The 19,653-nt window shown below is 34.5% G+C and overlaps 1 protein-coding gene and 1 pseudogene across 2 annotated transcripts; one reads left to right on the top strand and one right to left on the bottom strand.

Annotated features, from left to right (window-relative positions):
* Window positions 1-974: 974 nt before the first annotated feature.
* LOC143550789 (protein SUPPRESSOR OF MAX2 1-like) lies at window positions 975-4,808 on the top strand (annotated as a pseudogene). Its single transcript, XR_013138385.1, has 3 exons — window positions 975-2,757; window positions 2,841-3,075; window positions 3,161-4,808. The product of XR_013138385.1 is annotated as a protein SUPPRESSOR OF MAX2 1-like (transcript).
* Window positions 4,809-16,444: 11,636 nt separating this feature from the next.
* On the bottom strand, window positions 16,445-17,851 carry LOC143550769 (uncharacterized). The gene has a single exon (XM_077041362.1). The coding sequence runs from the start codon at window positions 17,796-17,798 to the stop codon at window positions 16,551-16,553; it is 1,248 nt and encodes a 415-aa protein (XP_076897477.1). The 5' UTR covers window positions 17,799-17,851; the 3' UTR covers window positions 16,445-16,550.
* Between the last annotated feature and the right edge of the window lie 1,802 nt (window positions 17,852-19,653).

The following is a 19,653-nucleotide window of genomic DNA, read 5'->3' as shown; positions in this document are numbered from 1 at the left end:
TAATAATATTTAAACAAGATTAGTTGAAACTTTGATGATACACATGTGAATAAATATTAGAAAAAAAATAACAAAAGGGCCTGTACCATAAGAGATTTTTAGAGTTTTAGTTGAATGATAGACCTTGGTTGACATTTGGTAAGAGGTCTAAAAGTTGGTAGTTGAAGATTAATTTATTTTTTGAACTATAGCTTTCATAATAATAATCAGAGTTACTATCCCTTCTAACAAGTAGCTAACAAAGCCGGCTATAAACATATAAACAAAATTAATAATTAAATAATACGTAACTTCCACTTGTTTCAATCTATATAATAGCATTTGAAATATTCTTCGTTCATAAATAGGTTAAAACTTTAATGTCATCGAGAATAAAATATATGTGTTAACTGTTACTTCATACACCCCATTAAAAATGTCATGATTTAAAAAACATAAGGTTTATGTTAGATTGAATTATTACATTTTGTGTTACCAAATAACAATAACGCCATTGGAATTTGTGTCAATCAATATTGCTTATTAATGTTAGTTGTGTGTTTGAGGGTAATTTGAAAATTGTCTAATAAATTTTGAAATTAGAGATTTGTAATGAGACAAACAAAAAGTGAAATATAGAAACTTTTAATGGGACGAATGAAGTAATATATTAGGAAAATTATCAAAATGAATCTACTTTATGCGTCGTCAAAGACATGTTAGATTTCCTAACATATAGTCAAATAACGGAAAAATTATTTTATATTAAAATATACTACAAAGAAAATAAAATAAAATAAAATTTTAGGATCTAGATGTTTAGACTATAGAGGCAAAAGAGAGCATTTACTTTCCAGAAACCTTTGCAAATTCTTTCTCTACAATACACACACCCCTTGGACCTCATCATCAAACATAAAACTCAAATTTACCATCTCTATAAACATAACCACTTATTATTAATATATTATTTCCAAAAAGCTTCTTTTGTTCTTACTTTCATTTATTGCACTCACAACTATACATACATATACAACATACAAACAGGGTTTCTTTATCATTTTCTTGAGGTAATTTCAGCTTTTCATATTCTTTTCCCATTTCAGATTTCATCACAATCCCCCAATTCCTTAGCCTTTTACAAAATTCCAAATTCTGGGATTTATATTATCCTTCATTTTACATATAACCCAGATCAATCTTGAGCTAATTCCAAATATTTTCATCTTATAATTTCATCAAAATCCCTCAATTTTTCAACATTTTATAAAATTCCAAATTCTGGGTTTTATTATATTCCTGATTTTACACATAACCCAGATCAATCTTGAACTGATTCTGAATATTTTCATTTTTAGGAGTTTTTCTTGTTCTACAAATTTCATAAAAAAATCCCCAATTTTTTAACATTTTATAAAATTTCAGCTTCTGGGTTTTATTATATTCTTGTTTTCACACAAAACCCAGATCAATCTTGAACTGATTCTGTAAAGTTTTGATTTTGGGGAGTTTTTCTTGTTCTACAAGTTACATAAAAAATCCCCAATTTTTTAACATTTTATAAAATTTCAGCTTCTGGGTATTGTTTAATTTGTGATTTTACACAAAGCCCAGATCAATCTTGAACTGGTTTTGATTATTATGAGGTCTGGATTGAGTACAATCCACCAAACCCTAACCCCCGAAGTGGCTGCCGTATTGACCCAATCAATTACGGAAGCCGGTCGGCGAAACCACGGCCAAACGACCCCCCTTCATGTAGCCAACACCCTACTCGGCTCACCAACCGGCTTCCTACGGCAAGCCTGTATTCGGTCCCACCCAAATTCCTCCCACCCCCTCCAGTGTCGAGCGCTCGAGCTGTGCCTCAGCGTAGCGCTTCCCAGCTGCTGCGTCTGCAGCTGCGGAGCCCCCCATTTCCAACGCGCTGATGGCTGCGCTCAAACGAGCGCAGGCACATCAGCGCCGCGGCTGCCCTGAACAACAGCAGCAGCCGCTTTTAGCTTTTAAAGTCGAGCTCGAACAGCTTATTATTTCCATACTTGATGACCCGAGTGTCAGCCGAGTCATGCGAGAAGCTAGCTTCTCGAGCCCGGCCGTTAAAGCCACCACTGAACAATTGTTGAATAATAATAATACTGGAAAAAACAAGAATCCGTTACCGTTAACGTTACCGTCACCATTAACCACTGCGGTTACAACGCCCATTAACCGGAATCTTTACCTGAATCCAAATTCAAATTCAAAGCAATCTTTACAGCTAAGGACCCATCAAGATGATATCCAAAGGATTATCAATATCATGACAAAACCGAAGAAAAAGAACCCGATCCTCGTTTGCGAATCTGGACCCGAAACGATCCGTAAAGAGATTTTGAAACGAGTCGAAACGAGTGAGTTTGTGATAAATAAAGAGTTTGACAATATTGAGGTTATCACAATACAAGATTTCGCAGCATTATCCGATAAATCATTAATACCGAATAAGATCAACGAACTGTGTGATTTAATCGGTAAAAGGATCGGAAACAAGGCGATAATAATCGACCTGGGCGACCTTAAATGGTTAGCTGACCAACCGGGGGCGTCTGGTCGGGAATCGGTGGCGGAGATGGCGAAGCTCGTGGCGAAATTTGTTGGAAAAGTTTGGTTGATGGGAACAGCTACTTGTGAAACTTATATAAGGTGTCAAGTTTATCACCCGTCTATGGAAACCGATTGGGATTTACAAGCGGTACCGATTACTTCAAGGTCACCGGTCTCAAACATGTTCCCGAGGTAATTTTTGAATATCGATTGTAAACTCGTTTTAATTATGTTTGGTCTTAAGTTTATGTAAATGTTTCGGTTTGTTGTTATAGGATGGGTGGTTCGGTTCAGTCTTTTAATCCGTTAAATAGTTTATCGACAACTATGAATATGAATTTAGATACTAGCCGAAAGTTGTCGTGCTGTCCGAAGTGTGCTAGTGGTTATGAACAAGAATTAGCAAGATTAAAAGAGTCGGAGAAATCACGCGATGATGTTATTAATAATAATAATAGTAGTAGTTTACCGCTGTGGATGCAGACTGCGAAAACGAAAGATCAATTTCCGGTGAGTCGATGATTGAATTTTATTGATTATGTTTTGTTGTTTTGTTTTATAATTGTTGGTTTAATTTGGAATCGTGTTATGATAGGTTAAGGATCACGAGTCGGTTTTGAAACTAAAGATTCAAGAATTACAGAAGAAATGGCGCGACGAGTGCTTTCGAGTTCATCCGAATTATAATCAATCTTCAAGGCTGGATAAAGTTGTGCCCATGGCTGTACCTTTACTCGGGGTGAACAAGCCGAACATGCTTCTCGGAAAAAGTCAACCGGGTCAACAGCCTCGGTTACAGCCCGTTAGAAGTGTTGTAGAGCCACCGCGAAGCCCGGTTAGAACCGATCTTGTTCTCGGGCCGAATAAAAAGGACGGGAACGATTTGACGGTTAAGGATCTTTTAGGCTGCATATCATCCGAACCGCAAAAGGGTAAATTCGTCAATGCAACCGATGCCGACTATTACAAACGATTACTCAAGGGTTTAATGAAAAACGCGTGGTGGCAACCCGAAGCGGCTTCGACAATAGCTACAGCAATAACACAAAGTAAATCAGAGACGGGTTCGAGGGGTTGCGTGTGGCTATTGTTTGCAGGTCCCGATCGGGTGGGAAAGAGGAAGATGGCGTCGGTTCTTTCCGAGCATATAACCGGGGCGAGCCCGATCGGGCTCGGGTCGAGACGTGACGATGAAGAAACCGATATGGGATTTCGCGGTAAAACGGTTTTGGATCGGATCGTTGACGCGGTCCGTAGAAACCCGTCTTCGGTTATTGTCCTTTCGGATATTGACGAAGCCGATATGTTGGTTCGCGGGAGTATAAAACGGGCCATGGAAAGACAACGGATTACCGACTCGCACGGGCGTGAAATTAGCCTCGGGAATGTTGTTTTTGTGTTGACCGGGAACTGGTCAACCGTCAACATGGACGAGCATTTTGTCGACGAGCAACGGCTGCACTCGTTAGCGACCCGTGATTGGCAGTTGCGGTTGACTCTTGGTCGGAAACGGTTAAAACGACGAGCCGATTGGTTGTCGGGAAATGATAAATCGAGACGAAGGAAAGACTCGGGTTTGGATTTGTGTCTTGATCTTAACCTAGCTATTGACTACGAAGAAGACATAACCGATGGCTCGTTAAACTCGAGTAATCTCACGGTTGACCACGAAGACGAAAGTCAACAATTCGCGGTTACATCCGTGCCTCACGAGCTCACGGGGCCAAGCAATGTGACGGTCGTATTCAAACCGGTTAATTTCGGGAACCTTCGTGTGGAAATCGAGAAAACGATTAGTAACGCGTTCTCAACCGTGGTTGATGAGAATGTCACGATCGAGGTGGCGGAGGGTGCAGTGGAGAACATATTGGGCGGGTTATGGTTTGGTCGAACGAGTCTAGAGGAGTGGGCGGAACGGGTACTGGTGCCGAGCATTGACCAGGTCAATGCTCGGTTAACGAGTCAAGGTGATGATATGGTGGTTCGTGTTGAGTGTGATTGGGATTGTGTTCAAGCGGGCCGTGGCGGCAACGAGTGGTTGCCGAGCAATATTCCGGTGGTGGTTGATGGAGTATGATTTTGTACTCTTAAAAAATGGTCTAGTTTTGTATATAGTAAATTGTTATAGTGATATACGTTTTAAATTTTTCGTATAATATCCAAAGTAATTATTACTTTATAGTTTTAGCAATAAGATTTACTTAAGAATAATTCATTTATTTTAATTTTTTGGTTTTATTGAGTATAAATATGGCTTGTATCTATGGACTATTTATGTCAAATTTTCATAGGTTTTATGCAACTTGCATGTTGAATGTATGATAGTCAAAATTTAGTATTATTGAATTATTATGAAAGCCAAGAATGGTCGTTAAATAAAGAAATTTGTATTCATACTTAGGGGGTGTTTGAGATTCCTTATTTTACGTTTTTATAACTTTTCATTAAGTTAATAAGTTATAAAAATGTAACTTATGAAACTTTTCCTCTCACAATATAAGCAATTCAAAACACCTTATTACTTTTTGAAAAATTTATAAGTTATAAGTTGGTGAAAATAAGCAATCTCAAACACCCCCTTAAATAAGCATTTTAAAAACATGAGAAGAAAAATAAATGTGAATGAATGAACATAAATAGAACGTAAGATAATTTACCTTGTATTCACAAACATAAATAAACGAACAAGAAATATCAAACATGAATAACCGAACAAGTAAGATGCGCGTCTTATTTGGTTTTACTTGTTAATTTACGTAAAAAATGGGTTATTGTTGATGATCCAAGACTTAAGTGTATTTTAGAATCGTCATTGAGGTGTTAATCATCTGAGTCAGCACCATGTGGCAGCTCGAAGGGATGTTAGCGTCGGTAGAGTTGTGGAGGACTAGGGCGTTAGCACGCTAGCACCTGAAGGGGAAGAGGGAGAGATATGAAGTTGAGTGGTAGGGTTGATGGACGTGGCTCTAACGTTAGTGGTGGGTAACGCCTTGGGCGTTTCTTAGGTACACATGGTGTAATAATTAATATGTTAGAATAAATATATTTTATATATATTTATATATGGCCCTTATAATTATTTATCTTATTATTGATCATTGACCTAAATAACCTTATGTTTATAACTGGTAAATCCTTGATGGACGGAATTACCCTTACTAACATTAATAGGGTTTCCCCTTGGGTGTATATATAGAGAGCTTATTAGAGAGGTTAATAACTAATGATGAATAATAACACCATAAGAATCATCCCCTACCTCTCTCTCTCAAATCGTGTTCATCAAGAACACCTAATCTCCATCCTAACCATACACCCTAAAGGGGAACTCGATCAGATTAAGAAGATGTCAATCTCAAACATCACTGGATTATCAGGTATTACATATTTCCTTGTTTCCATTATATCATCGATTATAGAAACTGATCAACATGTGGTATCAGAGCATGATGTTGATTAATCAGTTTCTTCGATGTCCATAAAAACTGGAATTAAAATAGGAAACGAGTTTTTGATTAAAACCCTTATGTTTACGGTTTTGATCATCATCATAAAACTGATTGGATCTGATGTTCGTATTACTTCTAACGAATTGTTAGGTCTGATTAAAACCAGTTCATTATAAAAACCTGATTATTTTCGAAATCTGTTTTACAAAACTTTCAGATTTCGATTCCAGTATTAAATCTGATAATATAATCGAAAACAGTTTCGTAAAATTCTTGAAACTGTTCTTGTTTTTTTCGAAGATGTTCTTGAAGAACATCATAATTTTCGAAAACTAACCTTAATTAGGATTAACTTGGGAAAATGAAATCTGTTAAAGAGATAATATTATCTCTAAGTTTAATTTCAAAATCTTTTAAATAAAATAAAAGATATAATTTTGAAATATTATTAAAATTAGAGATAATCTAAAACTTTAAAGAAATAATATTATCTCTAAGTTTAATTTCAAAATCTTTAATATAAAATAAAAGATATAATTTTGAAATCTTATTAAAATTAGAGATAATCTAAAACTTTAAAGAGATAATATTATCTCTAAGTTTAATTTCAAAATCTTTTAAATAAGATAAAAGATATAATTTTGAAATCTTATTAAATTTTGAGATAATCTAAAACTTTATAACAGAATCTCCCAAATCCCTTAAAATTAGGAAAAGGTTATCAGGTTGATTATTCTTTTCGAATTCTGCTAATGTTGCGAATCAAGGCATCTATTCACAACAACTGGACTCTAATCGCAACAAATGAAATGTTGCGAAATCGCATGATGTTGCGAGAATTACATATTATCTTGCGAGTAACATGTTGCGAATGTCCACTAATTATGTTGCGATCAGAACCTAGCATCACAGAATGTTGCGAAGGGACATATGTTGCGAAAAGTCACTAATGTTGCGAACCTTAAGATGTTGCGAGTATTACTTAAGATGTTGCGACGAGCTAATTTTGCAAGATGTTGCGAGTATTACCTATTGATGTTACGATCAGCCCATAAAATCACAGGATGTTGCGAGTACTCTTAATCGCAACAATTATGTTGCGAGTGCTTTAAATCGCAACAATGCTGATTACATCACAACAACTCCATTCGCAACATCTCTCATAACAACATCATTCGCAACATCTCTTATAAAACATCAATCGCAACATTACTTATGACTGCACTGTTCGCAACATCTAAAATCCCCTAACCAAATTCGCAACATCACTTCGAAGAAATCGCAACTTTACTTATATCTTACATGTTGCGAAATGATCAGAAACCCTTATATATAACCTAACTGATTAAGGGGCCCTGCTCCGTTAAATTACTTAACTTAAATAACACTTATAGTTCACTTCTGCCCAACGGTGATGTGTAACCTAATATTGTTATTTAAGTCTAATTAAGTATGTCACTTAAAAGTGTATGTCCTAACATTATCAGACATTCGCATGACTTTAGTTTTGCTTAACTTAAACAACACTTCATGAGTTCACTTCTGCCCAATGGTGATGTGGTAGCTTAACAAAGTTGTTTTAGTCTAACTAAGCATAGTCATCTAAAAGATGAGTATCCTAAAATTGCTAGATACTCAAATGACATGAACTTTGCCTTAAATACCTTAAATGTCTCAATTCTGCCCAACGGTGATTTGTTACATTTATGTATTGCAAACTTACCTTGTGCATAACAACTTGATTGTTCCAATTCTGCCCAACGGTGATTTGTTACAATTATTTTCGCACAAGAATTTTATACTTAAATAATACATTTTCTGCCCAACGGTGATCTATTTTATTTAAGTATAATAAAATTAATTTTGGTGTTATACTTAAAATTATCACATCTTCATTAATGATCCTTCATTAATGATCCTAATTTCAGTCTGCCTTATTAGATTACCCATAACATAAATCACTCTAAAATTCTTCTATAAAGTTTGAATCTCAAACCTAAATCATCCACTCTTATTACAAAACCTAAGAAGAGTTTTGCTTCTAAAAGGGTCTTATAAAATTTGCCCTTTTGAGTCTTGATTATCCTTAAAGACTTGAAATTCTTACTGCTCATTCTGATAAAAGTATTACAGAAAAACACTTGAGCATAATCAGTGGGATAAATAAATATGTCTCTTATGATAATCAAGAACTCCTTACATGATTCCTATCAGGTGAGCAATTACGGATTCTAAAATTCCTAAGACTAACGTTTTTTTTTTTTTTTTTTCTATGGAAATAATAGAATCAAAACAATTCCTAAGATGCATGCAAAACACTCTAATTCTAAATAAAAAGGTTAATTGGCATTTGTGAATACATCCTAATATTTAATTCCATGACCCATAAACTGAGAGCTTATACATGGAACTTAATGAAGTCTTTTCAGTGTATTACTTTTCCACCAGTACAATTAGATGCCTTAAGAATCAACTATAACACTCAGAAGTACTAAAGGAAACTGAGTGTGTTGCTAGCAATATATGTACAGGAAAAGGAATGCCTAAAATTGAAAATCAAATGTTATTCACCTTATTACCACTAAACCTTAAAAGAGGATAGTTCTAAAGTCTTGAAACAAAATACAAGTACTGCTTCCAGCTCTAAGTTCTCAAAGGGAAAGTCTCACTGCAAAATCATGCCATTAGACTAGGCACGAGCAAAGAGACTATCCATACCTCAAGGGAACAGTTGGCTAAGAAAGGTAGTTACCAATTAATGATATTTAACTCCACTAATATTAATATCCCTATTAACACATGTTAGTTGAGTTTAGTTTTATACGTTTCCTTATCAGAAATCGATAATAATTAAGATGAGAATCAGTGACTCATTTAATGTTAAGGTTGTAAGAACCATAAAAGCTGTTTTGTATTAAGCTTTATGATACCTTAAACATTCTAGAGTTTACTCAGAATTTAGTATCAATACTAAAGCTACATTTTGACAGTTATAAGGTTTTAAATGACCAAAACAAAGTCACTACTAACTAAAACTATCATATTATCGGTCGTTATTATCTGAATAGAAACCTTATAAGATAAAACTAAGCGATGCTACAAATTTCACAACCTTTTGTTATCATAGAAATGAGAATTTAACAAAAGATAAATGAGACTTACGTACTTCATCCATTAAGACCAAAATTTTCATGAGAAATCATGACTCGGTTGACAAAGGATGAATTGCCATTAAATCTCATTCTTAGTGATTTGAAAGCATGTGTTAAATGCCCTAAATATAAATTGGATAAAGGGAGTAAGTGAGGTCCACCATAAGTTAAAATTCACTGCTATTAGTGGAGCTTAGAAGAATATCAACTTGTATCTAATCTGTTTCCTACTGGACAAGTTCTTTAAAGAAATCAATTCATATATACTTATCAGTATTCCTTCTAAATATGTCCTTAAAATTTCTTATGAAATATGGACAATAAGGAAATCAAGTCTAAACTGTATGAAAGTTTCCTATGACATGAATCGCCAAAACTTGTATGGAGTTTTAGAGGCCTAAAAGATCAGTGGGAGCACTGAGTGTCCTTATATGCAAGAGATGGGGGAGAAACAACTTAATCTACCTCATAAAACATCCCTTGTATAAGACACTGCTCCATTATATCTTGTCTCCTTAACATTTAATGCTACTCCTAACAAATTTTGTTGGATACCTAAATATGGGAAAACTTAGATTTCTTACCAAGACTAATTAATATAATCCTCAATTAGAATTTATTGGTCTTCTGATGTTGACCCTAAGCATGCTGAATTCTTACATATTTCTAAGGTCAGTAGGAGCAGTAAAAGTCCTTATCATAACTTGGCTAAGTACAAGACGCGGGGGGAGAGATTGTCGCTTACTTTAACTCCGATTACACCTCTTGTACACCATACTGCACCAACTCTTACATACTTAGAAACTAATATTGCTCCTAATATACCTGAAAATATGAAACTCCTTATAAACCCAATAATCAACTCAGGAGGTCATCTAGGTCTCAAAGGCCTACTAACTTTGATGATTATGTACCCTACCTGACTAAAGATTAAATGGATTTTGGAAGGTTTAATGATCCTACCTCTTCTAATTAAACCATTAGTATCAATCAATCTTCTAAAATAGTATAACGTTTGGGATTTGGTTGAATTACCTAAAAGGTAGTCATTACTAAACTAAATCTGAATGAATAACGTTAATACACTAAAGGTATGATTGATTGATAAAGGTATACTCAAGAGGGAATAAATTATCAAAGAACCTAGTTCCTTGTCTTACAAAAGGTTACTTTGAGGATCATCACTGTTCTAGTAGCTTATAATAATTTAGAGCTACATTACATGAACATTAAAACAACTTTCCCTAACACTGGCCTACATGTTCGTAAAATAACCTGTAAGTTCTAAACTGAAGGTTAAGAACACTTAGTTTGTAAGTCAATAAAATCCATGTATGGGTTGATGCAAGAATCAATAATGAAATCATAATGCAACTCTCTTCATCAAGAACTAAGTGGATTGATTTACCTACCTCAAGATGAGTGGGAGCAACTAATGTAAACTTGTCCTTATATAGATGACATTCTTTTGACAAGTATATGTTACATGAGTCAAAGTATTGTTAACGCATATCTTGACCTAATCAATCTCGGAGATACCTCTTATTTAATAGTTATCAAAATACACCGAGATAGACTCATTAGTTTTATATGTTTTACATGAAACGGGTCCTTACACTTGTAACATACAATATTGCTCTCCTTTAGAGGCTAATAGGATAAATGAGATTATTTCCTTATGCATCATTAATTAGATGCCTTAAGAAAGTTCAAATCTATACTCGTTTAGATATTGGTCACATTGCTAAACACTAGACTAATTATTTCTATTGTGAAGCATCTGATAAAATATCACAATGTCTCTAAGAAACGAGACACAATAATTTAAAGAAGAAGAAGTGAGAACTAAAAAACGGTTGACTACTAATATTCTAACTTTGTCAACTTCTGGGTATATCCTTATGTCAGCAGACATTACTATCTCATGAAGGAGTCCTAACTAACTGATAACAACGACCTAAGTTATAATGACATAATATGTTGCTGATCATAACGCAACGTGTCACTAAATGTTGTTGGAAAACTTTATCAGTTGACTCATAATTTATTAACTTCATATAAATCCAATATTGAAGACTTATTGTGATAAAGTCAGCTACCCTTATTTCTTGAACAGTAACAGTTCAAGCGGAGCTGCATTAGAATTCGATACAAGTCTAAATTATTGTTCGCTTATGACTTAAGAACAAATAGAGGAAACTAAACTTTTGTATCGAATGCATTCATGATATGCTTATGAATCCACTAATTAAAGGTCTGTCACCCATAAGTCTCCTAAATGGCCAATAATAGAGACGGGTTTTACCAATGACCAAGCGCAACTGCGTATCGTACTATGAATGATTAATTATTAATTTTTCCTCATACGTTGAAAATTTGTTTTGTCTCTAAATACGTTCATGCATGCCTAAAGACGTATAGACACTAATTATACAAATCAACGGTAAGGGCTTATTTGTCAATTTGATCCTAAAGTTAGGTTTTAAATTTGAGTTGTAGTATGATTAATGGGGGTCCTGAGTCGAATATTGATTCAACGACTGTATTTCTCTGCTGCAATTTGGGTTTAGAACTAAAATGAGTATTAACCTCTGATCAGACTAATCTAATGCTCATAATAAATAATTACTAGGCCAAGTGAGAGAATGTTAGAATAAATATATTTTATATATATTTATATATGGCCCTTATAATTATTTATCTTATTATTGATCATTGACCTAAATAACCTTATGTTTATAACTGGTAAATCCTTGATGGACGGAATTACCCTTACTAACATTAATAGGGTTTCCCCTTGGGTGTATATATAGAGAGCTTATTAGAGAGGTTAATAACTAATGATGAATAATAACACCATAAGAATCATCCCCTACCTCTCTCTCTCAAATCGTGTTCATCAAGAACACCTAATCTCCATCCTAACCATACACCCTAAAGGGGAACTCGATTAGATTAAGAAGATGTCAATCTCAAACATCACTGGATTATCAGGTATTACATATTTCCGTGTTTCCATTATATCATCGATTATAGAAACTGATCAACATAATAAAGAAAAACAAGTATAGACCAGCTACCACTATTCGTAAATGGTTTATGGTTACTTCTTATATGACCCTAAACAACAAAGATTAACTAATACAACCTCTGGTATAAATAAATATACGTAAAAGTTTACCATTTGTTTAAAATTGTTAGAGTTTAATCATTATGAAAAAAAACCTAAATGTTGTAAATATTTATATGGATGATTTCTAATTACAATGTGGTTAGGTTTCGTTATTTCAGTTTAGTGACATAATATATGCACCTTAACAGTTAACACCATCCAATATTTTATTCCAACAATGATATCTACCAAAAATCAAAGGGGCTATTGTGGTGAAGAGTTATCCTTTAGGGTTTTAAGTGGCAAATAGGATAACAATAAGGAGGCGACCACAAATTTTTGTGAAACACACATGGTAATGATATTGATGAATTTTAAGTGGTCAAAAAAGCACTTTTTGGTTTTATTAAAATAAACGATAAATACAACAAAATAACGTGGACATAATAAATAAAAGTCTAGATAATCACACGTATTTGCCTTGGTCTATACTCAACAACTTCAACTACATCCTCATTTTTCAAAAAAAATTCTTTTAAAAACTAAGTTATAAATAAAATGCAAAAATAATTTTTTTAATAGACTTAAACATCAAGTGGCGAATAGGTGACTACATAAACTTTTGAGCATTCTTCACATAGTATTGAAATTCACCACTAAAATGATGTATAAACAATGGGGGAGTGTTATAGACGTTGTAAGTTGCACTATTTTTCTTTAATTAATTTTTCTCTCATTAGATTTTTTTGATAAATTTTTTAATGAAACAACATAATTGATCCTAAAGAAGATGACGGGGAGACAATATGAATGATGGGTAGACAATATGCGGAACATTTTTATTCATGAAGTTTTTAATGAGACAACATCTTCAAATGTATGGAATTAATTAATAATCTAGGAGGAGTGTTATAAATACATATAATATGATAGTTCTCAACACTCAAAATAGATTAGCCAAGGATTATAAATAAAAGTTTAAAGGTGGAATTCTGTCACTAACAGCACACTTAACAATTGTCTTTTTTGTGCCACCGTGGAAGACCAAGAGAAGTTTGATCGGCTTTTCAGCTCATGGTGGGCGCCGATCGCAACCAAGTAATATAGGCAACAAGATCTCTGATTCGGTAGTTATCCTCGCAAACCAATCAAGACAATATATTTTGTACACCATATGGTTGTGAAATCGATTAGGTTTCTTTTAGTTTTGCAATTAGATCATTGGAACATTTTTTTTTTGTTTTTTTTTTGATATTTCAGTTTCCGATGCGCTATGAGTAAAACCTAACGAGAAATTCCAGCATCAACGTAGAGCACCATTTACAAATTTTAAGAAATTATATGTTAAAATCTTAACATTATTTGTTCATGATCTTTTTATAAATTTAGACAAAGACTCCCTTTTGATGTATATTATGTGTGTTCAATCAGAGTCACACATAGTTGTATGTATCGAAAGGTCTGTAATCGAGAGTATGAAAACGAGGGAATAACATAAATTGGGGAATGCATTTTTCGGTGTTATATTCTCACACACATGTGGGCATGACATGAGATATTTTGAAAAATCAATATGGGATCATGTGAACTCTATAAATAACATAAAAAGTTCTTTGACTATGTGTCGTGGGAAATGTCATGGTCGACACCATGGTCACTCATCACATCATCGACTTGTTAGACCACGTCATGGCCCTCTTCCCGTTGTCCTAAGGCGCCCCAAAGGGCTCAAAAGGGGCAACACATCACTTCTTCGTTTTTTAACTATTTAAACCTAGTTAATACATAACACGCTTGTTAAATGGTGAAGCACACGGTCTGCCTGACAGTGAGATGACATTGATGTGGCTCTTTAAATAGCCTTTGCTAGCTAAACCACAACACACGTCCTTATACTCCTTAAAACAACATCATAGTTTGTTGACTAGAACCATTGAAATTAATCAGAGTTTTCTTCACAAGAGTTTCTGTCCATTAAAAACAGAAGTTTAATTCTATAACTATTGTCGACTAAAAGGAAAACTAAGAAAACTTTATGTTAACCCTTAAGAAGTTACACCTATCAACATAATAGGCTTGTCTAGCTACTATACAAGATTATGATTCTCAAGGACAATTGTTTAGTTATAAATCTAATACAACTTTTTATATTAACGTTTTTAATTAAAGCATACCATGATGATATTAAACCTACTCGTACTTCTGATCTTATATATACAAAAATGTTATATTTTGGAGCAACATGTTTGCAGATAAGAAAAGTCGACCAGTTTAGCATTTTTATATATAGACAACAACAATATTGCTTTTGTCTTGAACAATGTTTTCGTGACCGAATCGGATTGGACCAGCAGTTGCACTGGTGGGAGAACTGTACCATCAAGAGGTCCTAATTCTATCATGATATTTGTGTCTTTTTTGATTGAACTGGCTGGTATAATTAGTGTTTTATTGAAGATTTTAAAGTTTTTGTTTGGAGTTAAACAAGTATTTTACAATATTTCTTTTGTTGTATTTTGTGTATACATCTTTAACCACTTGTGTTATTAATAATGTCACTCATTTCTTAAATCGATCTGATCAGTGAACCAATAAAACGCTTGATTCCTTGTCCATCCGATTAGAAAAAGATTGGCTTTATGAGTTGTCATGGTTGACGACTTGATGCATGCATGCTGTCATGTGGCAGACTTTCTAAACTTAGGTCCTTGCCCATCCGAACCATGTGTTTCATTTATCATGACGTATATGCTTTCCTCTTACAGCTCATGACTATCGAGCCTAATAGTTATCCAGATTATATACGAATTAGAGACTTTTAATTTTTTTTTTGGAAAGTCGGTATTTTATATAAATAAAGAAAACAGTCATAGCATAAAGCTAGAACAAAAAAAACATAGAACATTACAAATATAATTGAAGGTTCTTAAGCCACTCGATCATAGAAATATTACATTTACGATTTTTGCTACTATACCACAAGAATGAGAAATGTAAAATTTCATCAAATAGCGTTTCTTTGTTATGCCGAGTCTTCTCAAATATCAAGTCATTTCTGAATCTCCAAATAATCCACCAAGTGACAAAAATAATCATTTCGATCAAATCTTTCTTAGAGACGTGTATTTTAAAGTCACAAACTCTAGTCCATTTCAGAAATTTATGATATATACAAGGGGTAAGTGATGTGTCCGAGCGACGTTGAAGTGTTCCACCTCTTTTGGTATGGTGAAATATATATAGCTCAAACTATAACTTCGTGTGTTGATCGAACACTGTGGTGTATATACGTACTACTTCTGATCACCGTTCCGAGATAAGTTTTATATTAGTCGACTCATATCGTTCTTCTGATCAAAAGCCCTAAAACATCGGTTTGAAACTCGGAAAAAAACCTAACGACGTTTAGTGTTTTTTAACGAAGGTCCATTGATACAATAATAGTTGGACCTTTAGTAGTGATTTATAAAGATGATCGAGATTGTTATCAACTAATATACAAAAGGTAAGATTATTTATTTTCAATTTGTCTAAATAGTTTTGATATATTATCTTTTTTTTATGTATAACATACTATATACACTATATTGTAAACTCTAAACTGCAAGTGTTTTAAGGAAATACCATATAAATATGAAAAGCCACATGTGTAAACAAATACACCCAAATCATAAATTTCAAACCATTTGTCTATATTAAAAAACAACGAAATTATTTGCGTTCTAGATAACAATAAAATAAGTAATATGAAAATAAATAGGCATAATATATATTTTTATTTATGATATATGGAGAGTATCATTGTCTAAAAGAGAATGTTTATAAAGTAATAACCTAATCCTAACCACCATGCAAATTTCACCTTTTATGTGACCAACAACCCCTAGGCCCTAGCTCGTGTCCAATAAAGAAATTACAATTACAATTAACTAGCCTTTAATCATAGATTAAAATAATATTAATGATTAGTTGTGGAAAAAAGTTGTTTGATTAGGGGTGTAGGGGAGCGGATGTGGTGTGATCACTCATCACACACCCCACCTAATTATATTGTGCCACATCACCAACCTAAATTTCATCACATGTGATGGTTTTTTACTAGGGGGGTGGTGTGGTGTGATGGTGTGTGATGGAATTTTTTATTTTTTATTTTTTTTGTAACTTTAAAAATTAAAACAATATTTAATAGAACTTAAAAATAAAAACAATAGTTTAATAGAATATAATTCAACTTAAAATTTAGAAATAAAAAATAAAAGTTACAACGAACGTCTACTCCTCGTCTGAATCCGAAAATTCCAAACCTAAAGAACCTATATGCGCAACAAGATCCCATCTCAACCGATGATGAATATCTTCATCCCGCAAGTCTAATTGGACATCATCGGGAACGGGAACATAAGTCGGAGGATCCGGTACCCAATCTGGAGAAATTGCATTTCCATATTCTTTTATTAACATATTGTGTAATATGATGCATGCATACACGTAGCTAGAGATCGTGGGTTTTTTCATTACACGAACCGGTCGACTGAGTATGCACCATCTACCCTTTAAAACACCGAAAGCTCTCTCGACATCTTTTCTTGCCGATTCTTGAAATTTCTTGAACGCCTTTTCATTGGTCTCAACAGGAAACGAAAAGGCTTTCACAAAAACAGACCATTGCGGGTAGATACCGTCGACAAGATAGTAGCCATGTCTGTAACATCTCTCGTTGACAAAGTACGGACAGAAAGGTGCGGTGCCATTTGTTACGCTCTGAAACAACGGTGATGTGTACAGAACAGTGATGTCGTTGTTTGAGCCGGGAACACCAAAATAAGAATGCCAAATCCATAAATCATTTGACGCAACCGCTTCTAGTGAGATGGTCGGTCGTTTGATATCACCCCTAACATACGCCACTCGCAACTCCCGTGGACAATTCCTCCATTCGATATGTGTACAATCGATGCTACCGAGCATCCCTGGAAAATGCCATCTAGCCTCGTGTGCGGCGTAAAGACGTGTAATGTCGTGTCTTGTTGGTTTTCGTAGAAACTCTTTGGCATACAATTTTATAATCGCGTTACAAAAGAATTGTAAACATTCACGTGAAGTTCTCTCAGACATTTGTAAGTATTCAACGAATTGGCCGGGTGGGTTACCTGTCGCTAGTTGACGAATAGCGGATGTGCATTTTTGAAGCGGCGTAAAACTTCGTTTGCCTCTCGCGTCGTAAGATTCTTGAAACCAATCTTCGTTTGCTTCGACGTCGGCTACAATCTTTAAGAATAAAGATTTCGGCAAACGAAAGCGTTCCCTAAACGTCTCGTCGTTGTACTTCGGCTCCTCCACAAAATAGTTGTTCATTAGCACGTCATGGGCATGTATACGATCACGCTCCACCACCTTTTTCTTTGGACGGCCCGGGCCTTCAAGTTCTTTGTATAGCAACGGGAACCATTCGAGAATGTCATCGTCCGAAGACGAAGAGCTATCGGTGTCTAAGGGCATCGAGTGTTTAGGAAATTCCATATTTTTTGTTGTGAATGAAGGGGAAGTTTGAGAGTGATTTTGAGTTGGATTTGGTTTTGATTTGGATTTGGTTTGTGGTTTTGTTTTGGTTTTATATTGGTTTTTTTTTATTTAAACCCCCACTCCAACGGCTACATCCCCACCAACGGCTACATTTCTTCTTGGAAATCACCCCCACCAAGCGTGATGGCCATCACGCAAAATACCAATTTGCGCGTGACCAGGGGAGCGGCGGCGGTGTGGGATGGTTCATCACGCGTGACGGGGAGGCCACCAAGCACCGCCCCGTCCGCCCTTAGAAGGAAAGGTTCACTTTGGTTTGTTTGAAAGCAGGATGCCTTTTTTATATGGAGACAAAACAAACACCTCCTTTCTCCTTAACTAGTAATTTTTTTAACAGCGTATGAGTATGAAAACTCTCTCTAATACTTGACTGTGTTTTTTTGAAACGAGATATCAACCGTCTATAATGATTTTGACGCTCAAGTCCAGACTCAACCAGAAACACCATCAATAAGAAAACACACCATTGTGAAAATACCCCATTAAATCAAGTTTCAAACTTAAGACTTCAAATATCCAAAGCCTTAACCATCTCCCCTAACTAGTAGACTATCTTAAAATTTTCCATCCACTTCATTCTTTATTTAGTAAAAAACGTATGTGATGGATAATGTCCATTCAATCATAACTACTTCAACACATATATTGGCATTATTGTATAATTGCCCATGCCCCTTAAGGCCCCTATAGGCAATAATACCACAGTGGTGGTGTAGGGGCTTTATCCACTCTTATAATGTCTATATAGTGCCTACTTACATATCACCTTAGTTAACTTTTAGAATTTTTTATTTTTAACACAACTGACACATTGATTTTTAAAGAATTTTCAATCACAACTTAATGCCTATATGATTCAACAAAATTGTCATTTATGAAAACGCGTTTTAAGTTTGAACTGGGAAATAGTTGTTACAAAATTAATAAGAAAAATCCAAAAATATATAAAACTAACGGGTCAATCAATTTGGTCCCTGTCAAGTCCCAAAAGGGCCGGTGCATAATGTTTATATATTTATTGAATTATACAATATTGCTAATTGCTAAGAGAACACAAATTACAGATTAAAATAATTTAACTTTCTTTGAACATCAATTATTTTACACCTAAAGGTATCTAAGCGTTTTTACGGATTTAAACAGGGCCGTCTCCGAGAATTTATATGCCTTGGTCGAGTCGAAATAAAAAGGCTCGTAGACTCTAACGAGTAACGAAATATTATAAGCAAAAACAAAATTTAGGCCTTAAGTAAATAGGTTATTGTTTGGTTTAAACAATTAAATTTTTAAATAAGCTTACTTGGTTATGATTTTAGGTTGTATAAAAAACTTTGGGTATAAAAGTAAACTTAAAAATGCCTCAAGTGAGACTAGAACTTGCAACATTTGGATTGGAAGTCATACCCCTTTACCACTAGACCAACATAATTATTGTATTGTTGGAGAATAACATTAAATATACATATTTCTTTTTCATTAAAAAAATTTGGGCCCCCGAAAATTAAGTGCCCCGGCCGGTCGCCCACATCGCCCTGTGCCCGAGCAGCCCCTGGATTTAAACTCACTATCATTTGAGTACACACAAGAAGAACAAACGAAACCCTAGATAGTGATCTTTATTAAACCAAACACAAAACATACACTTGATTTACGGTTTATAATCTCCAAAGAACCAAGAAAAGAAAACAAAAAGAATTGCAAAAATCCAAACGAAACAAGAGAGATTGATCATAGCGTTGTGTTGAGCGCGAGAGCTTATAACCGCCATCTAAACTTAATAACAAACTAACTT

The sequence above is a fragment of the Bidens hawaiensis genome, unplaced genomic scaffold (assembly GCF_021521415.1).
Source record: "Bidens hawaiensis isolate Kalapana, Puna unplaced genomic scaffold, B.hawaiensis_p1.1 tig00016188_1, whole genome shotgun sequence".
Classification (NCBI taxonomy): domain Eukaryota; kingdom Viridiplantae; phylum Streptophyta; class Magnoliopsida; order Asterales; family Asteraceae; genus Bidens; species Bidens hawaiensis.
The sequence above is the reverse complement of the archived record's forward strand: the minus strand, read 5'-3'. Positions and strand labels throughout refer to the sequence as shown.